The sequence below is a fragment of the Haliotis rufescens genome, unplaced genomic scaffold (assembly GCF_023055435.1).
Source record: "Haliotis rufescens isolate VD_foot unplaced genomic scaffold, xgHalRufe1.0.p SCAF_11, whole genome shotgun sequence".
NCBI classification, from domain to species: domain Eukaryota; kingdom Metazoa; phylum Mollusca; class Gastropoda; order Lepetellida; family Haliotidae; genus Haliotis; species Haliotis rufescens.
This window is the reverse complement of record NW_025963791.1, coordinates 25,786,716-25,797,013: the sequence shown is the minus strand read 5'-3', so window position 1 is coordinate 25,797,013 and position 10,298 is coordinate 25,786,716. Positions and strand designations below refer to the sequence as shown.

The window sequence follows — 10,298 nt, the reverse complement described above, 5'->3', positions numbered from 1 at the left end:
CTAAACTTTTTTTCCACTAGTGGCAAACTGACTAGATGTGATGGTGCGAAGTGCTGTGGACCGTGAATGGGCGATTGCATGTAACAGTTTGCAACACAGTGTGGCACTCACAGATTTTCTGTTAATATTAGCATAAGTAATTAGTATTAATATTAACATTTAGATATTAATATATAATATATAGTGTATATCGTGTCTGATGTTGTTGGCATTAGTATTAATAGTAGCATGTTGTCTCTGTTTTTACACGCAGTAATAAGAGCGTAGACCTCGTGTATGCATATCCTATAATGCAATTCAGATGACGTTTCATGTTCTTTTTTTATTTGTTTTATTTTATAATCTTCTTATTGAGTGTTATTGTGTATTTCAGGGTGTAAAAATATAAACACACTATTTGATGACTAGCAAGTCATCAAATAAGCGGAACTCTCATTCGTATAGCAGTGTTGTTAATTTATTCAGCCACGCCCACACCTGCTACAACAGGACCCTTCAGGTCGTGGTGACGTTCCTCCGCCTGCAAACCTGCAACAGCGCGTCGGAGTGTGTAATGGCATGTGACTTTCAAAAAGGTCCCTCACATACTCCGTTCAACATAGGGGTATTATTTGATTTGTTTACTGGTGTCTGGTTAGAAAGATTCTTCCATTAAATGCCACAGTATCTGAAATTACCCAATGTCAGTGTGTTCTGGTTGTCTTTGTAGTCACTGAGATATGATGGAACCCCCGGACAGAGAAATATAGCACACACCTGCCAAGGACCACGTCATCAAGCCCCAAGGGAGGGGGGAGAATTGAAGAGAGGGAAGAAAGATATCTGGAGGTTCTGAAACATATATAGCAATGATCTTTATGACCTCGAGACATGATGAAAAAAGGTGTCATGTGTATGCCAGGAGATGATGGCACAAGCATCCATCAACTGTTGAGAGCTGCCCAAACAAAGAGGGCATTTATGAATCCCAGTAATAACTGGTGATAGAGTATTTCAAGCAATAGCCAAAATATCCGTTTTAGTTGTATAGAGGATATTTGCAGATTAAATGTAATATTGCGTGTGTTTCTGTAGTGATGTCATCAACAAAATGATTAAATACATGTTTGACAAGTTAGAAGTCAGTGGAGTTGGGCAGCTGAAATATGAGGCTTCACATGTTGAGTCAGTCGGTTTAGGCGTCTTACCAACTAAACCACAGCCTCGGTGGCATTCGTGACCAACTCGTGTTATTCCGGGACAAGCCGAATAGCGACTCGTGCCCCTCTCGTGGCCATTTTTGCGACCGGGTTCCGTCTTAGCGCAAACGGGCATACCTAGAACAATTGTCAACTTGTTGCGTAATGGTTCACATATATTTCCCCGAATATTATATATATATTTCAGATGCAATTTAAAGCACATCTGGACATGCTGAATTATACAGTATGTTTAAACACATTTAACTGTGTCTTGGGTATATTTTTAGATGCAAGACATATGTAAAATCAAATATTATTTCTGAGGGATTCTTTGACGAAGAACTTGAAATCATACGCGCATTCTGATTGGTTTGTCGTATTTTCGCACATAACATTCATCGGTAGGGGGACGAGTCTTCTTACAGGTTACGGAAAGGGGCGAGTAGTGACGAATGCCTCTGTGGTCCATATAAGCCGAGGAACCCATCGTCACCAATCGCCCCTTTCCGTAACCTGCATATCGGCTTGTCCCGGAATAACACGAGTTGGTCACGAATGCTGAGGAGCCTTGACTCTCAGTTGATTTTATCATATGTTTGATTTTCAAATTAAAATATCTAGCTACCTGTATATATAAACCATGAACTGTATTGTATCATAGTCAGCACTTATTTTTTTAATTATAATTTGATTTAAAACTTCTTCGTTTTAATGTTTTTCGCATAATAGAATCTACGTAATTGCTGATGGTTGGTTATCTTAGACATGTTATCTTTAAAAATCAATAAATTTGCTTTTTTGGCACATATTTCAAACATGATAGGAGTAGGGGTTTTATTCCACATTTATGTAATTGCTGCCATGTTGACCAGTAAAGCCAGTTATTTAACAAACTACTCCTGTTTCACCTATAGATATTCATTATGACTAACATTTGACGACAATCTATTTGAAACGTCGACCGACAAGTGATATATCGGTTAGAATGAATATTTACTTATATTTGCATCATTGACGCCTTATTTTGCCATGTAAACTGCCCAGCAAAAGAAAGCATACACCCATGTTTAATGGTGGCTGAAAATTTAACAAACAAGAAATGGTTACGTGGTTGATGTAGTTGATACCATACAAGGTGAGGTGAGGTGAAATGGGGTTTAACGTCGCGTCCAAGATTATTGCACTTCTGTAGCCACATGCATGCAATTGCGTGTGTGGCTGCTTGTACAAGCCCGGAGTGTTGCCGATTTTTAGTGCTAGCCCACTGAGATACCATGCCTCAGTTCAACATGAATACCCCACTCAGACACAGTATAAGGACTCCGAGCTGACCAGTCCTTGTTTTATCCCCTTAATGCCGAGCCCCAGAGAGGGTAACAACAAGAACCATCTTTTAACGTCTTTTGGTATGATCGAACCCCGGGCCTTCCGCTCTCCGGGTGGACGCTCTACCACTAGACGACGGAGGACCATACAAGGACTGCCAGCTGACTCGAGTCTAGTAGCCCCCTAAGAAGGTAGTTTAAGTCCTGCAACCCGTCATCCAACGCGCCTCATCGTGTGGGGAACACTGGTTGCACAGTCGCACAAGGAGGCGCAATTCGCGTTGCAAACTTACGTCCCTTAATAGTGCTAGGATCTTGTTATAGTGGGTTCCAATTCCAGATTGGCCCAATGTCTTTGCCAGCAAAACAGCAGAGTTCTTAGCTGTCACCAATATGACCTGTGCTAATTTTTCCATTCATGACTTTCCTCCTACTTTAAGCGGACATGATGTAATGTAACTGAATAGTGTTCAAAGCGGCTTTGAATCCAAGTCTCGAACACTCCATCTTCGACTTTAGTCAGCGGATTCTGTAAAGACCATTTCGGTTGAAGGCATACCCTCCAAACCCGCGCGCTAAACTAGTTTGAACCTCACATCTCAGGTGGGTGGTTGAGTGTCTGGATATACGAGCACAGGAATAGAACCCATGATCAGCGGATCCTGAAACGTCTAATAACCGCAACTCTGTATAATGGATTACGGCGACTTTGAGACAGTAAGTGTATTTACGAATCTAACTGTAGGCTGTGTTTAAGAAGGAGAAATAGAATAAGGGCATTTCTCTATTCACAGCGCTTCAACCTACGGGAATAATGCTTGCAGTGACAGGGTCCGTGGACGTTCACAGCTTTGATGATACCACACACATACGTTCCATTTGTTTCAGTCAGTGTTTGATGTTTGAATTGAATGTCTATTCGTGCCTAACATCTGCAGAATATTCAGTGAAACCAGCACAGCGTGTCAGAAATATAATTTTATCGTCATGCGCGTTGCACAAACACATTGTTTATTTACATATGAGTCATATAATTATAGCTCTGCTGTAATGCTTTCTGTACGAACACAGCAAATGTGCCTCTGCCCTGTCAAGTACTGTAACAGGAAGTTTATCAAGAGGGGGTAGAGAGGTGACGATTTGTTAGGATGATAAATATTTCTTTTTGTCTGAGACACAACACCTGGTGTGACGCTAGCACGACTTCGTTGCTGTCACATTCATATGCATTGATCACCCGTGATCCCTGATGGGGCTAAAACGAACATGATTTAAAATAAATAAGATGAAATATGAGTTACGTGATAATAAAGTAGATAAAAGATGCAGGGCTTTGGAAATAATCGCATGAACACAAATTGAAAATCACAGACATAGATGTGTGTCCAGACACGTCTGGGACTCAAACCGAGGCATCAGCTGTGTCATCATCCAGTTTATCATCTAGTGTGTGTCTCCCTGTGTGTCGTCCATTGTGTGTTCTCCAGTGTTTTATTCATTGTGTCATCAAATCGCCCAAAGTGTCCTCACATTACTTTACTACTCTTGTGGTAGAAACTCGGACGATGGTTGAGGCGTCAAGGGCGTCCAGATCTGTCTAAAATGGGATGCAAACAGACCAAGGTTAAGCCTTTCAAGCAGACATCTCCCGAGGAGGCTCTGACGGGCAAGATCAACTGTCCTCACGAGCTGTACTACGTGACACCGTCAAAATCCCGACTGTCACGGACGAAGATTCTTCAACAGTTACGAGACGAGGGTTTGGTCCCCGACCGTCAGTCAAGCGGAGGAGTTGCCTTCTCTGTCCCCGCAGTGGAGGGGGTTGTTCCCCGTGGCAGAGCTCCCCGACGCCTATGGCGAATTCCATTACGAGGTCATTACACGTCCGAAGAGAAGCAAATCATAGCGGATGTTTTCAGATATGATAAGTAGGTTATTTGTGGTTCTATACGTCACTGATTATTTCAAATATAATGTTATCGAGTAAATTACTAATCACAGTTGAGGAAAGAATCCCACCATGGGACTTTTCAAGAAAGAAGTTTACATAAATAAACAGCATAAGATACAGCCTGATCCTACATGTAACATTTATGTATATATATAGAGATGGGATTTAATCGAAAAATGATGGCTTATATATAATCTAGTCTGGACCAGGCTCAAGAAAACCATATTAAATGTCAAATGGTATCGGTTGGTCAGGCTCGCTCACTTGGTTGGTGAATGTCATCGTATTCCTATTGATGATGCGTAGAGGATGTCAATCAATGGGATTGTCTCGCCCAGATTCGATTATTAACAGACCGCTGTCATACAGCTGGGATATTGCTTAGTTCGGCGTTAAGAAACAAACAAACAAACCAAAATAAACATGATTGAACTGATTTTAAACAGGTTGGTGGAGCAAGTCCAGAGGAAACAACTGGACAAAGAAATAAAGCACAAAGCTGTCAAGGACGAGAAGAAGCGTCGCCTTTTCATCAAGAAAATGAAGGCAGAGTATCAGCTTCAGGTGAGGGAGGAGAAACTGAAGAGGCTGGAGGAAGAGCGGGCGGTGGTGAAGAAGCCAGCCAAGAAGTAGAAGTGGTGGTCAGGCTCGCTGACTTGCTTGATGCATATCATCGTATCCCAATGGCGTGGATCGATCAATGGATTGTCTGGTCTAGACTTGATTATTTACGTTGTCTTACGACAAGCATAGTCGCCTGCTACGGCAAGCATGGGTTGCTGAAGACTTATTCTTTCCCAGATCTTCTCGGGTCGCACACGAAGTAGACATCTGGGATTCCAATTGTGCACACGAAGTTGTTTGACAACGGTATAAGGATCTATACCGAAACGTCGCACTTTACAGTATTAAAGAAGTTGTTATCCATAACATTGTGTCTACCATATTTACACACCTGTCATATATGTTCATGGTCACTCGGGTGCTCTTTTATCTCACGACAAGCGTAATAAATGCAGGCGGTCAAATTATCCGTACATTTCAACCGCTGGTCACATGGATTACACCTTAATTTCCTATTATGCACAAATTGGGGTAAACGCTGTCTCTTAGTACATGCCACATAGTATTGTGATGCTGTTTAGTCAGCGAATCCGAGCGGACCTTTCCTCTTCGAAGGACGGTGTCGCCACATTGGCTATTTTACGAGCACTTCTTCCACCTCCACTGAGGTAGACACGCGTGGGACTAAGAGTGATCTCCAATCGCTCACTTAAATTTTGGATTCAACGCAACTTCGACACGCATTAGTTTTTGAAACATACAAATAGATGTTAAACCATATCATGGAATGGACTACTGTCTACCTCTTCTTTCACAAAGGATAGGATTGCCTCTGTCACGACACACACCAACTGGGTGTTGTTGTACAAAGGGATCCTAACGCTACGGTGATCGTAACTCCCATACTTTAAGACTTACGATCATCGTTGCGATAAGGCTGTTAGTTTTGTACTAAGTCACCCTGGTCAATTTTTCGGTGCCCTTTTTCACTTTTGTCACTGTTTTCAGATTATAGAAAACAAGCTAAACATGATGTCGCTGCCCCCCTGGGGAAACTCTTTTACCATGTATTTTTTAACACAAATGGTCGCTTTTTCTTGAAAAGGGGGTACGGGGCACAGTTCAAACACAATTTATTTTTCTGACCACACACTGATGTTCACAGCGAAACCTCATTTCCTCTAGTTTTAGGGGCGGTCGAGTAGCCTAGTGGTTAAAGCGTTCGCTCGTCACGCTGAAGACCCGGGTTCGATTCCCGACATGGGTACAATGTGTGAAGCCCATTTCTGGTGTCCCCCGCCGTGATATTGCTGGAATATTGCTAAAAGCGGCGTAAAACCATACTCACTCACTCCTCTAGTTTCATTAACTCGAATTATAAAAATAACTCGATGAAAGCTTCCTGGCACTTTTCTAGCCTATGGCCAACTATTTTTTTGTGTTATGGCCTACGTTATGTCTTAATTGAAAGTAAATTTTAATTTGTTACAACGGGAAATACAAGAACTAAATAAATGCGACAAACCCTTTCCACTCTGATCGAAGATTAGGAAATGTCTTCCAGGCAAGGGGCAACTAACGCGGGATCGGGTGGTCAGGATCGCTGACTTGGTTGATGAATGTCATCGTATCCCAATTGCGTAGATCGATGCTCATGATGTAAACCACTGAATTTTCTGGTTCTCGGTTGTTTACAGACCGCCCTCATATAGCTGGAATATTGAGTGTGGCGTTAAACAACAAACAAACATACATTTGCAATTTCGTTTGATTGGATATGTCCTATTTGGACGTTAATGTCTAGTGGTGAGATGACAGCAGTAGTTGTGATTCAGAGTCGGATGTTGTTGTATATACATTGTAGATCGCTTGAATGGACTAGGCTGCAGTGTAACGGACACAACCCTACTCTCACTGGGGTCAGGCAACAGCGCTGGCGGTCATTGTTTGGATATAAAAAGTAAGATTTGGAATTAACTTGCAATGCTGGGATGACACAGCACCGTGTGTACAGTGTCAGCCGATGTAGTTTACCCCTCGCTCTTACTCTAAGGTGAGGTGAAATTGGGTTTAACGTCACGTCCAAGATTATTGCACTTATATAGCGACGTGCATGTACGTGTGTGGCTGCTTGTACTAGTCCGGACTGATGCCGATTTATAGTGCTAGCTCACTGAGATACCATGCCGCAGTTTAACATGAATATCCCACTCAGACACAGTAAACTGACTCCGAGCCGACCAGTCCTTGTTTTAGCCCCTTAATGCCGAGCGCCAGACAGGGTCACAACAAGTACCATCTTTTAACGTCTTTTGGTATGACGCGGCCGGGGATCGAACCCCGGACCTTCCGCTCTCCGGGCGGACGCTCTACCACTAAACCACGGAGGCGGCCTCTTACTCTAAGGACTTAAAGCGTTATTATTATACTCCTTATGCTGTGAGTTTGTGGCCGTCGCAGCATCAGGAGTCCGGCTGGTTAACTTGACTTCCTATCTAATTGCAGAGTGAAATACTGAACTTTTGAGATAAGAAAAAAATCCATCGAATCATGTCATCTCACCGAAAGCAAACAACTTAAACGATGCTTTCATTTCACAAGCCAATTTATCCTTGAGAGTCTTTCAAATAGCAATTCTACGAGTCACTCGGGCCGCCAATATTTGGTATTTGGAATATTAGCTTGGCGGTAATCCATAATGGAAAAATAGTTGTTGTGCTGACAAACCTAGAAAAAAAATCAAGGCGAATGTAGGTTGTGGCACTCCTAAGGGACGCCACTCTTCAGAGCGTATTGCTGCGCTTGTGACGACTGTGGTGAGATAAATTGACTATAACATATTATGCATATGAGATGAACTGCGGTATTCATTCGTCACGAACTCGCATTCTCTCAGCAATGGATGTATGTGTTTCACAAATAACATCCCTGAGCACACTTTTCTAACGTGACATGACAAATAAGCGCGGGATTTTATTACAAATTACTTTTTATTCTTTAATAAGCAAATATTCATCAATATATGGTGTAAAGTGACTTAACTCACTTAGTCCACCTCAAGGTTCTTAAGAAATATTAAACGGCCTATGAGTTATGCTACTGGGGAAAGTTTCATTCAAAAGGGTAAAAATACATGTCACCGAACGCTCTAATTATAACCAGTGTTCGAAATACCTGCCTGCCCGACCGTCCGAGACGGGTTGATTTCAACTCGGGCTGCCAGATTTTCAAATCCACCTGCCCGACGGTCGGGTTATATTTCATATGTGACAATATTCTAAATATTTCCCGATGATAAGCATTAATTCACATGTAAAGATGAATGATAAAATGTAACCAAAAAGAAACCCCGTTAGCTTATCCTGAGAAACATATGATTATAGTGGGCAGGCAGGTTTTGGTCAGGGGTGGCAAGTATTTCAGCTAGCCAGTCCTGTGGTCTGGCTGTGAAGTTTTTAGGAGTTTCATACCCTGTTATAACCAACAGGGTGTGTCTGAGTGTGTCGTCACATTTGCAACTCGTAGTGCAGTTTGCTCTCGTGCCTGTGAACTAGTTCATTATTTCACACATACACACATAGCCACATGTAAATATAGCGGTTTGACAACTGTTCATCTGGCTATCCTGTTACACGAATCGAATTTCAACGTACTACGTGACCATGATGGGAAAAACCAAGGCGCTCCGGTCTATTTCCGCACTGAGTCATCGCCTTGTTTAATTAAGCAGGAGGAAGTTCGGGTTAAACCAGGGTATTTCCAAGTATGTGTATTTATAGAATGACTGTACAACACAAATACATATTTAATGTTTATGCGGGATTTGCACAAATGCACTCAGTATGGTATTCTTTACTGGGTGCCTGAGTGATTGACTGTGGCGCTCTTTCCTTTTCCAGTCTTTCATTAGAGCGAGTAAGTGAGTTAGCTTTATCAAATCATTTAACACTAATTCAGTGATATCAGGCAGTGGAAGCTGAAAGTAGGAGACAAACACCAACTGATGCCGGTCGTGAGTCTTTACCATTATGGTGAAGTCGTTTAGGGTCACTTGTTTTTTCCTTTTTTCCTTGAAATTTCAAGATATTAAGTTAAAATTTCAAGATACTAAGTTGAAATGTACTAGGCAGTTAGATAAGAAAATGCATCAGCATTCTCATTAATTGTCTTCGTTCCGTTTTGCAGGTTGTTTTTTTTCTGCCTGCAGTCTCAGTTCTAGTTGGCGATATTTAGATTTCTTTGGGCGTTGCTTGCCCTTGCCGTGTAGCTTGATATAATTGTTTGGTGTAGGCTTGCTCAGATTTGAAGATGTTGGTGAGTTTGAAGATGTTGGTGAATTTGAAGATGTTTGGGTGGGGAAATGCTAATGTTGAGGTTACATTCGAGTGTCATTCCTCGGCGTGGTTGGTGGTACGTTGACCTTGGGTTTTGAAATGGTTCCACGATGTTCTGCTGTAGTTGCCCTCTACCCAGTACGCAGTGACATAGTCTGAAAATTGCAACACCCTAAATTCTACCAGGGCGCGTACCCACACATCTTCTAGGTGGTGTTCTGGCATCAACGGCAGGGTTACTGCTCTTCTGACTCATTGCTGATCTCGGGAACGCCTTAGAATCCTGTCTGCAAACCGCACCTTTTTGGTAATATTCCAGGAATGTCAGGAAGGGGGCCACCAGAAATGAGCTCCACACATTCTACCCATGTGATGAAACAAAACCCGGGCTACACTGCCCTGATTCTTGTTCTGAAGCAGCGCAATCTCAACACACTTTACCTCACTGGCAGTATGGTAATTATCCAATCGCCCCTTTCCGTAACCTGCAAGAGGACTCGTCCCCCTATCGATGAATGTTATGTGCGAAAATACGACAAACCAATCAGAATGCGCGTATGATTTCAAGTTCTTCGTCAAAGAACCCCTCAGAAATAATTTTGATTTTACATATGTCTTGCATATAAGAATATACCAAAGACATAGTTAAATGTGTTCAATCATGCTGTATAAATTCGCACGTCCCGATGTGCTTTAAATTGCATCTGAAATATATATAATATATGTGGAAAATGTGTGAACCATTACGCAACGAATTGACAATTGTTTGAGGTATGCCCGTTTGCGCTAAGATGGTTGCAAAAATGGCCACGAGAGGGGCACGAGTCGCAATTCGGCTTGTCCCGGAATAACACGAGTTGGTCACGAATGGGTAATTATCGTGTAATAATGTTACGGGACATTCTATAAACTAAACTACAGCAACTGCTGTGTGAATTCTAGG

The 10,298-nt window shown here is 42.2% G+C and overlaps 1 protein-coding gene across 1 annotated transcript; it reads left to right on the top strand.

Annotated features, from left to right (window-relative positions):
• Positions 1–3,915: 3,915 nt before the first annotated feature.
• LOC124132858 lies at positions 3,916–5,090 on the top strand. The gene is made up of 2 exons (XM_046497001.2): positions 3,916–4,434; positions 4,904–5,090. The coding sequence occupies exons 1-2, from the start codon at positions 4,109–4,111 to the stop codon at positions 5,088–5,090; spliced, it is 513 nt and encodes a 170-aa protein (XP_046352957.1). The 5' UTR covers positions 3,916–4,108.
• The last annotated feature ends 5,208 nt before the right edge of the window (positions 5,091–10,298 follow it).

Bases quoted from the DNA above. Each gene is read 5' to 3' on its own strand.
- LOC124132858 (XM_046497001.2), top strand. From the start codon at position 4,109: ATGGGATGCAAACAGACCAAGGTTAAGCCTTTCAAGCAGACATCTCCC. The intron at 4,435-4,903 runs GTAGGTTATTTG...GATTTTAAACAG, and splicing joins GATGTTTTCAGATATGATAA to GTTGGTGGAGCAAGTCCAGA.